This window comes from Mesoplodon mirus (assembly GCF_964341445.2).
Source record: "Mesoplodon mirus genome assembly, chromosome: 8".
NCBI lineage: Eukaryota > Metazoa > Chordata > Mammalia > Artiodactyla > Ziphiidae > Mesoplodon > Mesoplodon mirus.
Window position 1 is genome coordinate 22,736,403 of NC_138984.1, and position 22,592 is coordinate 22,758,994.

General features: G+C 38.1%; 1 protein-coding gene across 2 annotated transcripts in view; it reads left to right on the forward strand.

The window, feature by feature from the left end:
- Positions 1-22,592, forward strand: part of ABCA12 (ATP binding cassette subfamily A member 12) — a gene marked incomplete at its 5' end in the record, with an annotated part of 180,642 nt that overhangs the window by 131,920 nt on the left and 26,130 nt on the right. The window contains 14 exons of one of the 2 annotated variants that reach the window (XM_082630169.1): positions 37-171; positions 1,059-1,214; positions 2,111-2,297; positions 4,103-4,321; positions 5,787-5,983; positions 6,759-6,919; positions 8,323-8,559; positions 10,990-11,140; positions 13,458-13,710; positions 14,305-14,391; positions 15,440-15,533; positions 18,140-18,267; positions 19,715-19,802; positions 21,582-21,687. In XM_082630169.1, the coding sequence (XP_082486295.1) occupies positions 37-171; positions 1,059-1,214; positions 2,111-2,297; positions 4,103-4,321; positions 5,787-5,983; positions 6,759-6,919; positions 8,323-8,559; positions 10,990-11,140; positions 13,458-13,710; positions 14,305-14,391; positions 15,440-15,533; positions 18,140-18,267; positions 19,715-19,802; positions 21,582-21,687 (2,199 nt within the window). The remainder of the gene's footprint in view (positions 1-36; positions 172-1,058; positions 1,215-2,110; positions 2,298-4,102; positions 4,322-5,786; positions 5,984-6,758; positions 6,920-8,322; positions 8,560-10,989; positions 11,141-13,457; positions 13,711-14,304; positions 14,392-15,439; positions 15,534-18,139; positions 18,268-19,714; positions 19,803-21,581; positions 21,688-22,592) is intronic. The other variant, XM_082630170.1, reaches the window with a different exon arrangement.

Sequence of the window (22,592 nt, forward strand, 5' to 3'; positions counted from 1 at the left end):
CTCACAGAAGAATAAATCTATGTGTTCACTTCTTAGGTCTTCAGTGGGAAAATATGTACAGTTCCCCAGTTCAGGATGACACCACTTCGTTTGGCTGGCTATGCGGTCTAATCCTAGCCGACTCTTTCATTTATTTCCTTATTGCTTGGTATATCAGGAACGTTTTCCCAGGTACGAGCATGCTTCCTATAGATACATGCTTTTTTATGGTAATAAATTATATTTATTATAAATCTGCTAATATATATTTTCTAATATTTTTATTTGCCACATATCATCACCAAAAAGAAATACTTAAATCCCCAAACTAAACAGAATTTTCCAGGATGAGATAATGCACTGTTGAGTTTTTTTCTCTGATGTTCCTTTAAAGGATAGAGTGAATTAAGGAGCATGGAATCCAGTCTTTCCAAATGGGAGAACAAGATATTATAAGGCAAAAATCAAGTCTCCTAATTCTAAGGAGAATTTATCCAGTTCTAATGGAACAAGACTAGTGGGATTCCCCTCCTAGGTCTCAAGTGGTTAAAACTTCAACATGATCAGGAGTTTTTCCACTAAGCCTTATTTGTATTTGTACATTTTTGATGCTATAAATGAATAAAAGACTATTATTCTATTCCAGTTATATAAAATTTCTGTAAAAGAGAGGTATATAGAGACAGAAAGCAGATCAGTGATTGCCTGTAACTTGGGTTGAAAGTAGGGATTATCTGCAAAGGGCATGGGAGAAATTTTTGGAGTTATTGGAATTTTTGGATTGTGGTTATGGTTGCACAACTTTATTTACTAAAAATCATCTCACTCTACACTTACAATGATTAAATTTTATGGTATGTAACTATACCCAATGAAGCTGTTTAAAAAAGAAAGAATTTTTTAAAAGGCTATCTTTTTTACTTTACTTTGGAAACTGAGACCACTTTAGTTTTATATAGTGTCAAAAAAATGAAAATACTTCCTGAACGCTGTATAGTAAGTACTCTGTTATTTAGCTTCTGATGCTTAATGTTAACAATCAATTAATAATTACTTTTCCTAATACATTTTTGTTACAGGTACATACGGTATGGCAGCTCCATGGTATTTTCCATTCCTTCCTTCCTATTGGAAGGAGCGATTGGGATGCGCAGAAGTGAAGCAGGAGAAAAGCAATGGCCTTAAGTTTACTAATATCGTGATGCAGAACACCAACCCATCTGCCAGTAAGACAAGTAGGTCAACAACATGCATTATTATGAGAGAAGTGATATAAAATTTACATGACTAGTGATTTTAATTATCTTTTTCTAAATGGCAAAATTATCCTTTTAGTCATGGATGAATATGTCTACACATATGTGTTTGGACTCTTAGATTAAATTGTGGCTTTTTCTGAGCTCATTAGCTCAGTTGGTTAGCATATGGTGCTAATTAGGCCAAGATTGCAGATCCCTTTGTGTTCCAGTTAGATTCACACAGAGAAAAACTTTGTTCCTTGGCCCCAGTCTGCACCCCTCACCTCAGCCATCTGTCACTAGTCATGAGTAACCAAGTAACAAGTATGGATAATTTAGCATAACCCGTCACCAGCACTGAACAGACAGTTTAAGGCTCATGTTTTACTGACACTGGGTGAGCAGTGTCAGCTTTATAAAGTAAGGATGACCCATATAAGTGGTCCTTTTGTGATGCCTGAAGGAAACGTAGAGAGTAATTAATGAACCGATTCTATAAACCACAGATCTGAGTGAGCCTTGTCACTGTAGACATTTATTCTGTAAGTAGATATCATCCTGTCCAATTGGAAGACCAAGCCTTAAAATTGTGTTTTGAGTATTTGAGATCTGTGGAATAAAGGAGAATTCATTATTATGATACTGTATTCTGAGACTATTTTTTCTGACAGAGAAAGGCAATATAAACCTTAGAGTGTGGTTCCAACACTCTCATTCATTTTTGAAACAAGTGAGAAGGCTGAAGACTATAATAGATCATTTATTCCTGGAATTATTTTTTACTTTGAGGCTTGTGCTTTTATAGTCTTCAATTTTTAATTAATGAAAAGTCTAACTCTAGCTTCATTTTTCTTCCTTGTGAGCTTACAACTCTTTTCTTAATTTCTTTCCAGGTCCTGAATACATGCTTCCCTCCAACACTGAGTCTGAACCTAAAGATCTCACAGTTGGGGTTGCCCTGCATGGGGTCACAAAGAACTATGGCTCAAAAATTGCTGTTGCTAACCTCAGTCTGAACTTTTACGAAGGGCATATTACTTCATTGCTGGGGCCCAATGGCGCTGGGAAAACTACTACCATGTATGTTACTTTTCAACACTTAGGTGTCATGGAAGCATATTACTTAATATTTCCTCACTTCTTTCATAAATATAAAGTTGTTACAGCTCCCAGATGGATTAAGGTAGCTCAAGTTGTTTCCTGTAAAATGGAGTCCAAGTCAAAGGTCCAAATTGTGAGCTCAAAGTCCAGATCAGACCCACCAGATAGGTTTATTTGCTCTACCTAATATTGGCACACTGGTACTTCTTAAAATTTTTAATTTCAGTGCCAGCATTTAAAAATGGGAGAGTTCTCCAATAAAAATAAATATTCCTGCTGTCTCTTAGATAATAGGAAGTTCTGGCAACATTGGATCTACAGGCTTAGGTAGAGACAATTGTTTGGGGCTTGTTAGTGACTGTTCTCAAAGGGGCCATCTACTTTCTGGTTCATTCCTGGTCCCCACCAATCTTTACTGCCTCATACATTCAGTCTGTTTCATTTCTTTGCGTTTTTATCCTGGCCCATGTACCAGTTTGGGTTCACAAACCTTGGTATAAACACACTCAGCCCCAGCCACTCTATTACAGAGAACCCTTACCTTGATTCATGAAGAAAGAAAAGAATCACCAGCTATCAGATATAGATCAGAAAGTCCACAAGTGGTACATGGGCTGTTCTTTCTCTCTCTTCACTTAACTAGCATTTTTCTGTATCCTAATGGAGAATATTCAAATGTTTTTAAAGTGACATTCTTTTGAATATTTTTCTGTGACTCACCTCCAGTGCTCTACTAGGCTTAGCTTGGAGTCAACTCTAAGATGCTGTTGGTGCTCTAGGCCTTATTTGAGAACAAGTATCTGTTGTTGGATATGCTATTTGCTATCATCATGAGTAAGCTCAGTGACTGCCAGAACATATACAAATTAATCTTTAGTAAATAAAAGGGGACAAAGGAAAGTTATGAAATGAGTGAACATACAGCTACTCTCATTTATATGACCTGTTCCCATTCAGAGTTGGCTTTCTAGTAAGAATACAATGCTTAAAATGTAAGATTTCTAACAGGTAATAAGAGGACAATGAAGAAAAGTGATGGAGAAGGATTTTGAAGAGGCTATAATTTTAGCTGAGCAAGTCCCCATTTCCGTTTTCTGAATATAAGGAATATATAAAGAAATATGTTATTTGATTTTAATGTGTATTTATAGGAAGAATTACATATTATATTGATTCCCTATTTAATCCGCAATAGTCATTTAAGATCTATTATGTGCAAGACACTAGTTAGGTACGGAGGGTGGTGAGATAACAAGTCCTTTCCCTGACCTCATGGAGCTTACATTTTAGTGGAGAAGATGGATATTAAATAACTCCCCAGTTTACTGACCATCTGAAATATGGTGAGAAGTTTGTAGGTGAGAATATTCTTGTCACAGGGTAGAGTAAGGGACTGAAGATGACCAAAGTTCATGTGGAAAACAGAAATTTGAGGCTTAATTGCATATGGGTACTACCTGATGCCAGGGAAGTGCAGGAGTTTGCTCAAGGAGGAAGTGCATTTGCAGTTAAAAAGTGCAACCATTTCTGTCATTACTACCACCATCACCCCACCACTATCATCATCACCATCATCACATAGTGTTTCTATCACACTCTAAATTATTAGAGGCGTAAAAGTAATTTTAATTTTTATTCCCAATTAATCCCATTTTACTTCATAGCTTGACCTGACCTGGGAAGATACACTGTAACATTTTTTGCTAACAACTGAGATACATTTAGTCCTAAAATCTAACTCAGAGTTTTGGTTCACACCTAATTTATGGTTTCTTCATTCCCAGCTCCCTGTTGACTGGGCTGTTTGAGGCCTCAGCAGGTACCATCTTGGTTTATGGAAAAGATATCAAAACAGATCTTGACACTGTGAGGAAGAACCTGGGGGTCTGCATGCAACATGATGTCCTGTTCAGTTACCTCACTACCAAGGAGCACCTCCTCTTATACGGCTCCATCAAAGCTCCTCACTGGACTAAAAAGCAGCTGCACGAGGAAGTAAAAAGGTCAGATATGACAGCAATGAGAACATGCGTGGGTAAAGCCTCTCAAAAAGAGGTCAAGCTATAGTAATAATACCAGTAGGAGACAGTTTCTCAGGAAACAATTGTTTTTAGTTTTTCTACTTTTCTAGTATTGTATACATTTAAGGGCATTATCCTCACTGGCCAGTTATTATACTGGAATTGTTTAACTGTCTTCATCTCTGACTCCCATATTACCCCCAATCCTCTGTTTCTAATCTCCGTGGCTACCATACTGGTCTTTTTTTTTTTCTTGGCTGCCTCGGGTCTTAGTTGTGGCACACGGGCTTCTCTCTAGTTGTGGTGTGTAGGTTTTCTCTCTCTAGTTGTGGCACGTGGGCTCCAGGGCATGTGGGCTCTGTAGTTTGTGGCATGCAGGCTCTCTCGTTGAGGCACGCAAGCTCAGTAGTTGTGGCACATGGGCTTAGTTGCCCTGCGGTATGTGAGCTCTTAGTTGCCCGACCCAGGATCGAACCTGCATCCCCTGCATTGGAAGGCGGATTCTTTACCACTGGACCACTAGGGAAGTCCCTACCATACTGGTCTTAACTGGACTCCCAGCTTCTACTTTCCCTTGTACAGTCTATTCAAAGAGCAGACAAGGTGACCTTTTTAAACTGAAGATCAGACCAGGTCACTCCTCTGTCAAAACCCTCTAATGGCTTCTTACCACACTCAGTGTGAAACTCAGGAATGTTCTTATCAAGGCCTATGAGGCACTTCCTGACCTGCCTCCAATCCTTTTGATTTTATTTCCTTCTGCTTTTTCCCCATTCACTCTGCTCTAGGCACGCTCACCCAGGTGCACACTTAGTTATGCTAGGCCTGCTCCAGCCTCAGGGCTTCCCATGTTCCCTCTACTTAGAGCAGCCTTCCCCAGGCAGCCCTTTGACTTACTCCTCCACCTTACTGGTCTCTGCTCAAATGTCAGTTTCTCTGAGGGGACCACCATGTGTAAAATAGATGCCTAAAACAGCATATCCCAGGCACTCATCTCATATACCCTGTATTTTTTTTAATCACACTTATCACGAAATAGCATATTATAAACTTACTTGGGAATATGTTTATCTACTGAATTTCCCCAGCATTTCTCCTGATACACACACATACAGAACATAATCTCCTTATGGGTTAGGAACATTATTGGCTCAGTGCTTTTCCACAGCACCTAAAACACAGTCTGGCAGAAAACAGGCAGGTACTCTATAAATATTTGTCAAACGAATGAGTAAAATAATGAGCCATATATTCCTTATGTTGTTTTTCTGAGTATTAGTTTTATACCAGCTAGATGATAAGTAACAGAAAACTTCAGTAGTTTACCTTGCTGAGCACATAATAGTTGCTTAGTGAATACCTCTCATTTAGGGTGCTTTTCGTATTTTTCCATTGTTCACATTTTCTGTCTGTAAAAAAATAACCACTATACGTCATTTTTTTTAAGGACTTTAAAAGATACTGGGCTATATAGCCATCGTCATAAGAGAGTTGGAACATTGTCAGGAGGAATGAAGAGGAAGTTATCCATATCCATAGCTCTTATTGGAGGATCAAGGGTGGTAATTTTAGATGAACCATCCACTGGAGTTGACCCATGCTCTCGCCGAAGTATATGGGATGTTATATCCAAGAACAAAACTGGTATAAGTATCTTCTTATAACTTCGCCAAGCAACAGTCATAATTTTGCCCTCTGGGATGCACGCAAAGGAGTTAAAGCCTTTTCTGTTTATAATCTCCATTAAAGATCTAAGGTGTGCTCTTCTCTTCTCCCAGCTAAATTTCTGGATCAATTAGTTAATATCTATGTAGTGTCCGCTGTGAATTGAGCACTTAACTGGCCCTTTTGAGAGCATGCAAATCCAATAGAAGTTCCAAATTCTGCCTAGAGGAGCTTAGAATCTAATTAGAGATACCAAACATACACAAATGAAAATAAACTGAAAACAGACTAAATAAGTGCTAACAGGATGTGAAGCAAAGGAGCAATCAGAGTGGAGTGGATTAATCAGAGAAGAATATTCAAAAAGTCTTTAAAATTACTGCTTTTTCATAGTGAAGGGAGGGAGGGAGGGAGAGAGAGAGAGAGAATGGAAGTGACAGAAAGAAAGAGAATGGAAGTGAAGCCAAGGGGACAGACTAAGGGATTAGGAAGAGTTGCCCCCACTGCAGAGTGTGGACACTCAGCCTTACAGCATAACCGATGTGTATTTGCTGCCAATTTATAAGAAAAACATTTAGGAATACCCCGTCCGCATTTCTCATTTTGAAAGCTCATTCGGATCAGTTTTTCAGTTAGCCCATAAAACGTGACTCTCCTCCTCATAAATCACAGGATTTACTTGTGCTAGCTCAGTACATCCTGGGGACTGCAGCTTCACTTTTCATTCTTGGTTGTTCTCCTCTGTACTTTCAAGACAGAACAATCATTCTGTCGACACACCACTTGGACGAGGCTGAAGTGCTGAGTGACCGCATCGCCTTCCTGGAGGAGGGTGGGCTGCGCTGCTGCGGGTCACCATTTTATCTCAAGGAAGCCTTTGGGGACGGGTATCACCTCACACTCACCAAGAAAAAGGTTTGTAGGAGAGAAAACATACCTCATTATGAGACCATAAATTAAGTTTTGTATGAAACAGAAGCAGAATCTGTCCAACTTTATTCATTGCTAAAATTAATGTTAGGTTCATGTTTCTCAAACTGAGCGAGTATCAGAACCACTGAAGGTCTTTTGTTAAACCCAAATTTCTGGCTCCACCCCCAAGAGTCTCTGATTCAGTAGATCTGGTATGAGGCTCCAGAATTTACTGCATTTCTGCCAAGGTCCACATCAGCCCATGTGATGCTGCTGCTACTGGTCTGGGATTGCACACTGAGAACCAATGTGCTAGATGAAAGAAAGGTCTGTACTGAGGTTACTGATGGAGGATCAGCCTGTTAGTTTCCCTAGCATTTCAGCCTATAAGGCTAAAAATTAGATTTTCCGCCCTATACAAAACAAATGAAGAGAATATGCAGTCATGTATTCACTTTCTGATCAGTATTCCTTGAATGGCAATGTGGAGATTAATTCAGACAGGCCAGTGGTGCTTTCACATCTTTGAAGAACAAAAATGCTTACTAAGGCTCCCTGTACCACCTGAAATAGCATAGGTATCAATACTGTGCCAGATGTATATGCTATTAGAAAGGCTTTGACTACTATCTTTTATTTTATATCTGATCATCCGGATGTGACTTCCAAAATATAAAAATGTAGTTCATTGTTATATTCATTAATTCATTCAAAAACTTATGTATTAGGGGCATACGATGTCTTAATATGTGCCCAAGACACTGTTCTAGGTGCTGGGGATACAGCAGTGAACTGATGATATTAAGATCTCTGCCCTCATGGAGTTTATATTCTGATGGAGTGTGGGGAATTCAGGTGGTAAAATTGATAAATATATTATTTAGAATATTAGCAGGTGATAAATGCTATGGGTAGAAGAAAGCAGAGGAAGGGGCATGGGGAATGCTGGGTGGTGCCATTTTAAGTAGGGTAGTAAGAGAAGGGGTCTCTGAGAAGGTGACAGTTGAGCCAAGAGCTGAGGCCAGGCAGAGAGTGAGCCATGTCACTATCTGGGGCAAAGGAACAATTGCAAAGGCCCTGAGGAAGAAGCATGTCTGAGCCTGAAGCATCGGACAACAAAAAGAGTCTGTTGTCATTAGGGTGGAGCACATACATAAGAGGGAAAAGAGGATGGTGGGCAAGGAGGTTGGAGAAGGGACAGGGTGAGGTGGGAGAGGGAAGCCAACAGAAAGTGACTTATAGGCAAGTGTAGGGATCCCAAGTGGGACAGGAAGCCACAAGAGGAGTGATGTGTTATCTGGTATAGGTCTGAACTGGCCTAAAAGAACTTGCCACCCTCTGATTGGGGCCCTTGGGCACTGCAGTGTAAAGACAAGGGAGTTTTTAACTTCTCTTTTCGTCTCTAGAGTCCAAATGTAAATGCAAGTACAGTATGTGACACGACACCCGTGACAGCAGTGATCCAGTCACATCTCCCTGAAGCCTACCTCAAGGAGGACATCGGGGGAGAGCTTGTCTATGTGCTTCCTCCGTTTAGCACCAAAGTGTCAGGGGCCTATCTTTCACTCCTGAGAGCACTGGACAATGGTCTGAGTGACGTCAACATCGGGTGCTATGGCATTTCAGATACCACCATGGAAGAGGTACACCTGGACATTTCCTTTTTGCTTAAAACTGGTTAACTTGCTGTTCCTTTAGAATAAATGTGAACAGTTCTTTTAAGAAAGAAAAGAAATATTTAAAAGTAAACATTTCAGGGCTTGCCTGGTGGTGCAGTGGTTAAGAATCCGCCTGCCAATGCAGGGGACACAGGTTTGAGCCCTGGTCCGGGAAGATCCCACATGCCACAGAGCAACTAAGCCCATGCACCACAACTACTGAGCCTGCGCTCTAGAGCCCACAGGCCACAACTACTGAAGCCCGCGCGCCTAGAGCCCGTGCTCCACAACAAGAGAAGCCACCGCGATGAGAAGCCCCCGCACCGCAACCAAGAGTAGCCCCCACTCCCCACAACTAGAGAAAGCCACATGCAGCAACGAAGACCCAATGCAGCCAAAAATAAATAAATAATTTTTTAACATAAATAAATAAATAAACATTTCAAGAAGGGAACCAAAAATAAAGATGCTTTTGATTACAAAAAAATTTTAAAATTAAAAAAAAAACATTTTACAAAATCAGAAAATCTTAAAATTATCTCAATACCATTGTTATGTACGACTGACTTCTGAGAACAAACATGTTGCTTCACTTAGAGAACACATATCTTTTACATACAAATATGTTCACTTAAAGTCACTCTCAAAAATGTTCACTTAGGGGCTTCCCTGGTGGCGCAGTGGTTGAGAGTCTGCCTGCCGATGCAGGGGATGCAGGTTCGTGCCCCGGTCCGGGAAGATCCCACATGCCATGGAGTGGCTGGGCCCATGAGCCATGGCCGCTGGGCCTGCGCGTCTGGAGCCTGTGCTCCGCAACGGGAGAGGCCACAACAGTGAGAGGCCCGTGAAAAAAAGTTCACTTAAAGTCATACTTATTTGTCTCAATAAATATGGTAAAAATTTAAAATCAAAATTGGGCTTAGAAACTAGAAAACAGGCCACCATCAAACAATCTACAAACAGTAAATGCTGGAGATGGTGTGGAGAAAAGGGAAGCCTTTTGCACTGTTGGTGGGAATGTAAATTGATATAGCCACTATGGAGAACAGTATGGAGGTTTCTTAAAAAACTAAAAATAAGGCTTCCCTGGTGGCGCAGTGGTTAAGAACTCGCCTGCCGATGCAGGGGACACGGGTTCGAGCCCTGGTCCGGGAAGATCCCCACATGCGCGGAGCAACGGGGCCTGTGCGCCACAACTACAGAACCTGCGCTTTAAAGCCCGTGAGCCACAACTACTGAGCCCACATGCCGCAGTTACTGAAGCCTGCATGCCTAGAGCCCGTGCTCTGCAACAGGGGAGGTCACCGCAATGAGAAGCCCACGCACCACAACGAAGAATAGCCCCTGCTCGCTGCAACTAGAGAAAGCCCGTGCACAGCAAGGAAGACCAAACACAGCCAATAAATAAATCAATAAATTTATATTAAAAAAAACCTAAAAATAGAACTACCATATGACCCAGCCAACCCACTACTGGGCATATACGCTGAGAAAACCATAATTTAAAAAGAGTCATGTACCACAATGTTCACTGCAGCTCTATTTACAATAGGCAGGACATGGAAGCAACCTAAATGTCCATCGACAGATGAATGGATAAAGATGTGGCGCATACATACAATGGGATATTACTCAGCCATAAGAAACAAAATTGAGTTATTTGTAGTGAGGTGGGTGGACCTAGAGTCTGTTATACAGAGTGAAGTAAGTCAGAAAGAGAAAAACAAATACTGTAGGCTAACACATATATATGGAATCTTTTTTTTTTTTTTTTTTTTTTTGTGGTACGTGGGCCTCTCACTGTTGTGGCCTCTCCCGTTGCGGAGCACAGGCTCTGGACGCGCAGGCTCAGTGGCCATGGCTCACGGGCCCAGCCGCTCCGCAGCACGTGGTATCTTCCCGGACCGGGGCACGAACTCGTGTCCCCTGCATCGGCAGGCAGACTCTCAACCACTGCGCCACCAGGGAAGCCCTGGAATCTTAAAAGAAAAAAAAAAAATGGTCATGAAGAACCTAGGGGCAGGACAGGAATAAAGACGCAGATGTAGAGAATGGACTTGAGGACACGGGGAAGGGGAAGGGGAAGCTGGGACAAAGTGAGAGAGTGGCATGGACATATATACACTACCAAATGTAAAATAGATAGCTAGTGGGAAGCAGCCACATAGCACAGGGAGATCAGCTCAGTGCTTTGTGACCACATAGAGGGGTGGGATAGGGATGGTGGGAGGGAGATGCAAGAGGGAAGAGATATGGGAACATATGTATATGTATAACTGATTCACTTTGTTATAAAGCAGAAACTAACACACCATTGTAAAGGAATTATACTCCAATAAAGATGTTAAAAAAAAAAGAAACTAGAAAACACATGCGTGTTTTACACTAATGAAGTGTTCTGGCTTCTCTTTCTAGGTCTTTCTGAACTTGACTAAAGGGTCACAGAAAAATAATGATATGAGTCTTGAGCACTTAACACAAAAGAATATTGGAAATTCCAGTACCAGTGGCATCTCAACTCCTGATGATTTATCTATGAGCAGCAGCAATTTCACAGACAGAGATGGTATAGTAAATCTAATGTGCACATTTTGCTTAATTCCAATAAATGACCTAAGGGAGAAAAATCACAGGACGGATTTTTATTTTTTTAAACTCAACTTTAAATTTTCTTTCTAAATTTAAAAAGACTAAAGAAATATAAGCTTTCTTTTTTATATACAAAATATTTATTAAACCAAATTGAATTCTCTGTTTCAAAAACATTTTGAAGAATGTGAAAGAACTTCCTTGTTCGGGTGGTGATTAGTATTCCTTCTAGCCACCAGAAGTCGTTTTCAGGATGTGACTTACTACAACTCCAGAGTTGTGTTCAACAAGTTAAAATCCTTCTTGTAATTGGTGGTGTCCAACATTGAGCCAAGTTACCTTGTAAGGTAGCTCACTCACTGCTATTACACATGTTCAAGTGGTGGTCATAGTCATTAAAAAAAGGGTTTTGTAAAAAAGAGTCATCCCTCTTTATGGGACCTCATTGGAAAACATGTCTAACCTTCCCCCACCTCTGAGTGTTTCATATGCTGAGAAAATTCAGGCTCTGAGAAGATGCTTTTGGGAGAGGGTCTCTGAATTGGTGAAGTTGAACTTGATGGTTAAGAATCTATAATAATAGGTTTCCCCCCAATTCTTCACACAAGATATGTTTGGAAAATCATGTTTCTTGACATGACTTTGAGGGTTTGGGCTCTTTTGAAAATAACTTTTATCCTGTCTTATTATCTTTCTGACAGTTTATTTATGCCTTTGGAAACACTATTTACTTAAGGAAGCATATAGTAAAATCAAGTATAAACGATGGAGTAGTCATTTCAACAGTTTGCTTAAATTGGGAAAAATCTCTAGGAATACAACTTTTGATTAAACATTTGCTTGGCTCTAAAACTCAGAAAAGATAATCTCTAATGTTTGTGTAATTCTGGAACTTGGGAGTCTCATTTGTCCTCTGCTAGATTCCTCAGGTATCATCTTTTGGGAATATAATTGTCGAGACTATGGAATGGAAGACTTTGATTAGAGAGTGGTCATCTGCTTCAGGAAGTAAATGTTATGTATTTGCCTCTGCATTTGTCTCATAATTTGAAACTATTCTTCAGTCAGAATGTTCCCCTCATTGACATTATCTTTTAGAAAGCACATTTGCTCCATTTGATATACCTGTAAGTCATCGACATGTAATTTCTCAAGAAACAGAAAAGCATACTAATTAATTTAAAATATTCAGCTCCTTCTACAATTCCCCTTTGCAGAGATATGAATTTGCATTTAAACTTGTTCACTCTATTTAATTGGAATTCATTTTAAATTAAGCAGCTTTGTATTTTTCCTTATCAGCTAAATGAAGATCATGATTTTTGTGCTGCATAATTTGTGATGGAGAATTAAAAATATCCACAGAGTTGACAAATACTGTCATCTCATCACATGTAAAGGAGCGCTTGGTGGCAGGCCTTCGGAGGGAATGTTATATTTGAAACTATTTTTAGAGGGGCTGCTGAAATTATTAGTTGTATGAGCACTGTTGAGGAAGCAACAGTTTATGGCCTCCACAGCTGCTCTCACTCTCAGAAGCCATGGGATATCTTCTCAGCACCTGAAGAGCATTTCAGGGCAGTGTGGGGTGGGTTTGGGGGGAAAGAGGGTAGACATTTTTTTCCAATGAGTCCTTTTTTGTGACTCATGTGGTAAAAATAGAGTTTTGAAACGCCATATAATAAGTCTAGATTTCTAAAAGGAAAGTAATGAATAAGTATTTGAACGAGAATTATACTTTGGAGGAGAGCATTTTCCTTTTCCTATGTTTAAGGTGACTTCATTGGACCTCACATTACAATGAGAGCCAATTACACTTACCATCCCTAAGTTACCCACAATAGGAATGAGTTAGACTAGGCTGTTGTTTTGGTTTCTGTTTATTTTATTTGAATTCAGTCTCTTGACAGAAGCTACCTCTTGAATATTAGTAATTAGTAATAATACTGATTCTGCATTGAGACTTTAAGAGATTGGGAACAATATTCATTTATAAAATTCTAGATATCTCACTCTGACATGTAAAAGTACTATGTATATGACAAAGAATATTTTGTGTATAGTAATTTATAATTTTCAAAGCACTTTTACAGAAGCTGTATGAGATGGAGAGGCTCGGGCCCAAAGCTGATCAATGAAGAGCTGAACTTCAAATGCAAATCTTTAAAATATAAGCTTTTCCTACCGTGCCACATTATACCATTCATCTATAGGTTCTGAAGTTACTTTAGTTCTGGATTTAGCAGGATTTCCCAGAACCATATTAAATCTTTTTATTTTTATTTTTTAATCAGACAAAATGCTGACCAGAGGAGAGAGATTGGATGGTTTTGGACTGTTACTGAAGAAAGTAATGGCTATACTCATTCAGAGGTTCCACCACACCCGCAGGAACTGGAAAGGTTTCATAGCTCAGGTTATTCTCCCCATCATCTTTGTAACCACTGCCATGGGCCTTGGCACGCTAAGAAGTTCCAGCAACAGCTATCCGGAGATCCAGATCTCCCCATCTCTTTACGGTACCTCTGAACAGACAGCCTTCTATGTGTAAGTTTCTTCCCTTTAACTAAAACAACATCTCCAAATACCTCCAGAGGTACATTGTGCCTGTGAATGCCATGTAGTGCTAAAGAATAAAGAACTTAGTAGCCACAGTACCTGATCCTGCCAAAGGAATACACAGTTTGATTTATTGCAGCGTGATACTTCTGTCACCAACAAACAACGTTTTAAGAATTTTTGTGTTTGTCTAAAAATAAAGTTATAGTACATCTTTATTTTTAATTATGAGACTTTAATCAGGAAAGCCAGGTTAGGTATGGCTTCCCAATCTGTTGTAATATATAGCCAATAGCTTTTTGAATATTGAATAGCAGCATCAGAATCCTGTATAATATAATGTTATATATACAGTAGGTGATCACTAAATGCATGTGACAAATAATAAGGCAGCCAAATAGAGACATGTGCTTATTTTTTTGGTGACCATTTTTTTTTCTGAGTCTGAGTCTTTCTTAGATTTTTAAGAGAGCAGTCCTATAGACAGCATATTTCATTTCTTCAAATTATTTATGAGCATGAGTTTCATATGGGAGACTAGTGGAAGAATCATGAATTTGTTTCTATCCTTTAATATTACAGAAATTCTCACCCAAGCACAGAAGAACTGGTCTCAGCAATGTGGAGCTTCCCTGGAATTGACAACATGTGTTTGAATATCAGTGATCCGTAAGTGGTTCTCGTTTTGTTTTTTTTTTCCCAACATTCCAGTTGTGTGTGTGCATGTGTATGCGTGTGTGTATGTATGTGGGGGAGTGTGGTTAAGTGAGTGTGTGTGATTTGGCTGGAGGAGGTCAGCACCCTCATTGAACTCTATCTTTAACAGATTTTATCTATCTCCTTTAGTTCATTCCATGGTTATGCTGTACTGTAATAATAAAGAGGTGCTTTATAACTTGTAAGGTTCGTTTGTGTACATGTTTTCATTAAACAGTCACAACCACCCTGTGAATTATTAATCTCATTTTTAAGATGAAGAAACTGAGGCTCGTGTGGACTAAGGTACTTGTCTAAAGAAATCTAGAAAGTAGGTTGTGTAGCTAAAGCTGAGACCCACATCTTCCGAGCTCAATCCCCGTGCTTTTGCACTACATAGTGTTGCTTATTGAAACTTCCAGGATAGTACATGACACATGGAAACCTGACATCCGTGCATTATTTTGCTAAAGTATCCCCTTCCCTTCAGAAGAGAGGATGAAAAGAGCAAAGAAAATAAAGGGGTCCAGGGCTTCCCTGGTGGCGCAGTGGTTGAGAGTCCGCCTGCCAATGCAGGGGACGTGGGTTTGTGCCCCGGTCCGGGAAGATCCCATGTGCCGCGGAGCGGCTGGGCCCGTGAGGCCATGGCCGCTGAGCCTGTGTGTCCGGAGCCTGTGCTCTGCAACAAGAGAGGCCACAGCAGTGAGAGGCCCGTGTACCACATACACAAAAAAATAATAAAGAAAATAAAGGGGTCCAAAAAGTTCCATCCTGCCACATTAAGACAATTCAATGAGCTTTGGTCTCTTCACTGTTTAATCTTTAAGTGCTCTCCCTCAATCTCCCATAAAATGTCAAATCACTTGGAAATGGTAGTGCCATGTATATTCAAGTTATGAAAAATCAGTAAACTGAACTTAGGCCTATACACCTGAATTTAATACCAAATACTCACTTATGTGCTCATACATAAACATGTGAATGTACACATACCTCACATCAATATCATTTTTACTTGCAGATGGTGTTTAAAGAAAGACAGTCTGGGAAAATGGAACAGCAGTGGAGAACCTATCACTAATTTTGGTGTTTGCTCCTGCTCAGAAAATATCCAGGTAAGATGGAATTCACTTTCAGTGAAGTAGAAAAAAGAAAGGAATAAATATCAAAGCTTGAAAGATCTATCTAGATTACCAAAGAGTTGGTATAATTTCATTGTATGGAGGCTAGTAGCTCAGCGATGTCAACCTGGGCAGCTGAAAAACACTGAACTTCAGGTCACTTTTAAAATCCATCTCAGGACAAACTTCCTGAGGTAGGTAATTCTATGACAGTCTTTGTGGAAACTGACAGAAAATGAGTTTTTGGTCTTAGTTCAGTCGTAACCAGAAAGCTCTGTGTTTCACATAACTGTCATATTTGAAAACACAGTGAGACTGCTACTATAGTGGTCATCTGGGAAGTTAGTAATGTGTGAGTCCAGAACAGAACTCTGTATCTCTCCAAGCAGCACCTCCAGGATGCAAGAAAAATCCATGTCCTGAAAGAAACATTAAAGATTCTCCAACCAACACCCTGTCTATATTCTATAAATACACAACTTAGTTTTCTAGGCCTATCAATTCAATAAACTTTAAGGAAAACAAATTCACTGGGGAAATTAAAGATTGTTGATAAAAAGAGGTAACTATTAGTTTCTGAGAGTCACTATGTTGTCAACTTACCTCCCAATAGGGGAGGAATCTAGCAATATTTTCTTCGAAGTGACATATGATTACGTCCTAAACTGTCTTGGTACACTATTTTAAAATAAAGATGTTTTCAGTAAATGCAGCCTATTTTTCTGGTCTCACGTAAGACGGTTACTAACAATAAAAGCTGGGACCAAGCAAGCTTTTTTTGAAATCCTTGCATATATAAATATTATTCTTACCCAGTACTCAAAGCATTTTCTAATCCCTCACCTAACCTAGCTAATTTCTGAAATCCTTCATGTATTTTCTTTAGTTCACAGTAAAAGTCTACTAACTTAGTATTTAAAATTGGAATCTAGATAAATTTTATTAATTAAAAAAACCCAGTAGATTAAAATTTTTTCAACCTTATATTCCATTGATGGGAATCCAGATTTGTATAAACAGCTTTTAAAAGAATTGACAGTGTCTACTAATGCTGAAGTTATACATACCCTATGGACTCAGCAATTCCACTCCTGTTATATACCCATCAGAAATGTGAATAAATTCATCAAGAGATATATACTGGAATATTCATAGCAATACCATTTGTAATAGCCACCCAAATTCCCAGCAACCGTAGAGTAGATAAATCAAATGTAATCGATTTCCACAATGAAATTCTATATACAGCAAGATGAGAATGATCTACACTACACACATAATATTCTCAGAAACAAATGATGAGTGAAAAAAGCCAAATATGAGAGAGTACATATGATACAATTCCATTTATATAAAATACAGAAACGGGAAAAACTCTTCTGTGCTGGTTACTTTGGGAGTGGTAGGATTGGAAGGAAGCGTGATGAGGGGGCTTCTGGGGTAATAGCATTGTTCTGTTTTCTGATCCAGTTGCTGGTTCAAGGGTGTGTTCAGTTTGTCAAAATTCATCAAGCAGTATCTTTATAATATGTGTGCTTTTCTGTATGTATAAGTCAATAAAAAGTTACAGCTAAAAGTTAAGTTGCATACATAAGGATATCTCTGTTTATGAAACCAGTGGCATTATAGAATGTGATCTTCAAGTTGATACAACTTGATGCAAGGTGAAATTCAGCCTTCATTTTTTAGAGCAACCTACAACATTATGCTCTTGATATGCATGTGGTGCTAGCCTCAGGCTCTGGAACACCATGTGAAAGATGGAAGGAAAAACTGGCAGAGTGCTAGGCTTTTCCCAAACTAAAGTTCATGGCAGTGAGGCATGGGACACTTCAATGAAAAGTTAATAGTCAGGAAGTGCAGAAAGCTATGAACACATAAATAAGTGGTTTAAACTAAGCTCTGAGATTAGTTAATAGTAATGTACCAAGACACTTAATTTTGACAAATGTATGATGGTAATGTAAGATGCTAACAGTGGGGGAAACTGGGTGAAAGGCATGCAGGGACTCTCTGTACTGTCTTTGCAACTTGTATATGTATAAGTGACACCTATATACATATATATAAGACATATATATATAAAGATTGGATTTGGATATGAGAAAAATTGGGTTCTGACACCTAGGTTGGTACCTTAAAACTAATATAACACAAGCTTTTTATCCACTGCTGTTCATCCCTGAGAACTTATGTCTGTTAATGTTATCTTTTCAATTTGGGGCAAACATTTTTCTCTTCCCTGTGAATTATTGAGGGAATTTTGAGTCATCTTAACGTTGAATGTTATTCTCCAAACATATCAAGCTTGTCAGTACAGTGCAAGAAATATTGAACATTAGTTAACTTGTGTTCTTTTTTGGCTTTAAGCAAGTCCTAAACACATGTATATTCTCTGTATAAATAATAAATGTTTGTTCTGATTTTTTGGCATAGGCAAGATGTCTTCCTTTTCAAAGCTCTTTAGAGGCAGAGGACACTCTTATCACACTCTACCAGTTGCACTAATAGACAAATCATAAGACTGAAGCTCCTTGACATTGTCTATTTAATTTGTACAGCATTGTCCAAAGAGAACTTTTTTTAACCTTGTTTTTCAGGAATGTCCTAAATTTAACTATTCTCCACCTCATAGAAGAACTTATTCTTCCCAAGTAATTTATAACCTCACTGACCACCACTTGGAAAACTATCTTATATCAACTGCCAATAAGTTTATACAAAAAAGGTAAAAATACTCTGTTTATAACATGTTTAATTTAGAATATCATGCTTTCTAATTTTAATAGTAACTGTCTTTTGAATTTGTGAACAATAAATGCAAGTTTCTATTGATTATTTATATGGGTAAATTCTGTTTTATCTAAACAGCCTTACATATTAAAATTTAAGTAAATTAATTTAATGACTCTAAATTAAGATTTATTTGAGCACATTGAAAAGCATTGTTTTAGGCCTCAAAAATGTATTGTTAAATGTGTACATATTTTTTTCTCGAAGTGAAAGTGAAGTTGTTGACTAGATTGTGCCAACTTGCAGAATTTTAAGGTGTGGCTTTTGGTGACAGTTGTCCTTAGTTCCAATATGAATATCTCAAAACTTGGAGTATGATATCTGCATGTGAATAAAATGTCTTTTTGTATAGCAAAGCCACAGGCATGTTCCTAAGCCACCTGAACATTTGCCATAGATATAAGCGTGGCAGGCTTACATTTGAAGTGACATGGATGGACCTGGAAGACACTATGCCAAGTGAAATACTAGACAAACATAGCATGGTTTCACTTATATATGAAATCCAAAATAGTCAGATTCATAGAAGCAGAGAGTAGAGTTGTGGGTTCTAGGGTCTGGGGGGAAGGGCAAAACGGGGAGATGTTGGTCAAGGGGTACAAAGTTTCAGTAATACAAGGTGAATACGTTCTGGAGGTCTAAGTCCAGCAATGTGACTATAGTTAAGAATACTGTATTGTTACTTGAAATTTGTTAAGAGGGTAGACCTGAAGAATTCTCAACACATACATATAAGAAAATGGTAACTATGTGAGATATGGATGTGTTAATTAGCTTGATTGTGGGGATGATTTCACAAGGTGTACATATATCAAAGCATTTGTATGCCTTAAGTATATACACTTTTTATTTGTCAGTTATGTCTTAATAAAGCTGCGGGGGAAAGTTTGTAAGTACACATGAATATGCATGTAAATATTTTCAACAAAAAGAGGTTTATTATAAATAAACCATTCCAAAACCTACTTCTTAAAAGAAGTGAAGAATGTGCTATAGTGTTCTTTCCATGTCAAAAATATAGCTGTATAGCATCACATTTAGGATAACAGTTGCAAGAAAATTATTTTAGTGTAACTACACCATTATTTATTTAACCCAGTCTTAATTTGGTGGATATTTAAACTAATCTATCCTTAAAATTACTATTTGAATTTTTTTAATCCACTTTTTATTTTTAAGAGTCCATGAACTTCTAGCTATAATGTATGCTTTAGACTAAAATATGATAAAAGAAATCGATAAAACTGTAAAACATTTTTCAGACAGTATTTATTTCATACTGTAAATGTGTTCCTGATGGAAGGAAAAAAAATGAGCTCTTAGTTAAACATTTTAGATCTATTTATGAATATTTTCTCCATTAAAATAATTTTCCTGTATAGATATGGAGGTTGGAGTTTTGGGCTGCCTTTGACTAAAGACCTTCGTTTTGATATAACAACAGTTCCTGCTAATAGAACACTTGCCAAGGTAAATTGTGATCTTTCTTTTGGGATGTCATACAAATGAGAATGTGAACTTGAAATGTTCAAGCATTTTCATGAGGTAAAAACAAAACATGGGTCAGTGGATTTGAAAAGCACTTTGGAATAATGCATACACCATAATACAGTGGTTCCAGTCCTGTGTATTTATCCTAGGGAAACGTGTACACACAAGTACCTGGATACATATACAAAAATGTGCGTGGCAGTATTTCTCATATTAGCCGAAAAAACAACCCCAAATGTCCATACACAGTAGAATAAATAAATAAATTGTTATATACTCATTTAACAGAACTTTCAGCCATGGAAATGAATGAACTCATTTCCATACAACAAGCAGGCTAACTCTTCCAAACATTATTAGTAAGCAAAAGAAAAAACAAAAAGGAATACACAACTATAATTGCATTTATCATAAACTTAGAGAGTAGGCAAAACAACCATATTGTCTAGGGGAGAGAGAGAGCACATTGTGATTTGGAAGGACACAGAGTGTCAGGGAGATGTTCTGGATGCTGGCAGTTTTTGTTTCTCAACCTGAGTGATGGGTATACTCCCTTTATAATTTTTTGTTAAACTATACATTAATGTTTTATGCACTTTTCCTTGTATATGTGTCATATGTGTTTAGCTTTGCTTTTTAAAGAACATGGAAACTTAGAATTTGGTGGATATAAATAATCCTGTTGACTTTTTTTCTTCTAGATTGTACCTATGCTTTGAATTTGAAACAAGCTAGAGTCACAGAATCAGACACATATGATTACACATATGATCACAAGTAGTCTTTAAATTTTAAATTGTTCTTCACATATTTCTCATTTGGTAGTAAGAGATATATACAACCTTGGGGGAAGTGAAGAAAATAATATTCATTTAGTGACTGTTGTAAACCAAGAACTAGTATCACCTTTTATACAAACTACCTACACATCCTCACAACATCCCTAAGAGATAGATATTATTGAGTCTATTTTAGCTGGGTTTTATAAGGTCATATAGAAAGTAAATAGTAGTACTAGGAACTTGAATGTCCACCCCCACCCCCAGCCCCGCTTTGTTCCTTTTCTCCCTCTCTCCACACATAGAGTAAGGGAGTTCTAATATTAAATAATTTCTCTCTAAATCAGATTTGTAATTTTGAATTACCAACTGGCTTTCTTGAATTGAGGTATACCAGTATTTTAAATCCCCCTGCTTTTGACATAGCAGATGAACTAACTCACTTTCTTGTGTGTTACAACTAGGAATAGAAAGTTAGTGGGGGTATTTCAAGGTTATCAATCTTGTTGCTAAGGGCACAATGCTTGTATTTGTATTTAATTTCTTTCTACAGCCTGGCCTATATGCCAGTTACTTTTTAATTATTATTATTATTATCATTATTACTGAGAGACAGAATGCCCTAGTTCTAGTTCCAGAATCACTACAGTCCAGTCACAGAAATGAAGATAATAATGATGTCTTCTGTTTATTTCAAGCTTTACCTTTAGAGAAGGTCTAGCTAGAATAACTAGTAACTTGGTGCTCTCACGCAGGGGAAAAAAAAATTGTTTTCCCAATCTCTGCCCATCTCTAGGTTGGAAACTTAGAGTTCTGTGGTCAACACTGGTGGATGGTTCATAATCTGCCAAGATGAAATAAGTTACTGGGAAATTGGTGCCCTTACTTTAAATATAAATTATATAGGCTGTAAGATGTAAAGACTGCCTGATTTATTTGAACACCATACTGATCTTGCCTTCTTTCGGAATTTTAACAGGTGTGGTATGATCCAGAAGGCTATCACTCCCTTCCAGCTTACCTCAACAGCTTGAATAATTTCCTCCTGCGAGCTAACATGTCAAAAGACGATGCTGCCCGACATGGTAAAGTTACTTACTTAGAAGTTTCTTGTATTGCAACTTTTGCTACTGTCCATACGAAAATGTGCACTAGATGCCATTTCCTCCGAGTGGCAGCTATTTTATGGTATTTAAATCACAGATCTTTAAAAGGAGTTTGGAAGTAGTAACTACCACCAGATGGAACATTCTGGATAATCCCCTTAACTTCAGGTTAACTTAGTTTCCTCATTTATCAAGTCAGGATAATAATGCTGACTTCACACTTATTTCTGCTCTCACACCTAGTAGTTATATCTCATAGGAAAATATTTTATAACTATTTACTTGTACATAGGCTAAAAAATAAAATAATAATGTCAGTAAATATTGTACACAAATCTAAATGTGAAAACAAAACTTTTAAGCTAAGAAGTTCTAGCAGAAAAGAAGTGCTACCATTAACTGAGTACTTACCGTAATGACACATGCTTTGTATAAAATATTGCTAATCCTTAGCTTCCTCTCAGGATGAGTATTATTGTTTCCTACTGCTATTTCTCTGGGAATCAGAAGTGCCTGGCTTCTGCCTCTTCATTTTCCTAATACTCCTCTATACTCAGCAAGGTCTACTTTAGTGTTTCCCAAGAAGCTTCCACGTAGTTTTTAAAAAGGGTTTGGAATTTGAAAGAGACTTACTTGTTTTCTAATTCAATTACTCTTCATCAGACCATTCCATCTTCTTAAGCCTTGCTTAAATTATTTTCCCATATTGATCCCCCAAAATAATAATAATAAAGATGGAGAAAATAGAGTAAAATATTTGCTGGCCAACAGTTTCTACCCTAATAAATAGGCTAACAGACTATTAAAAAAAAAAAGAAATGCCATTGTCTACTTTTCTTTCATTTCCCTACTGTTGGCCATAATAGCATGTGCTAAATGTTCTG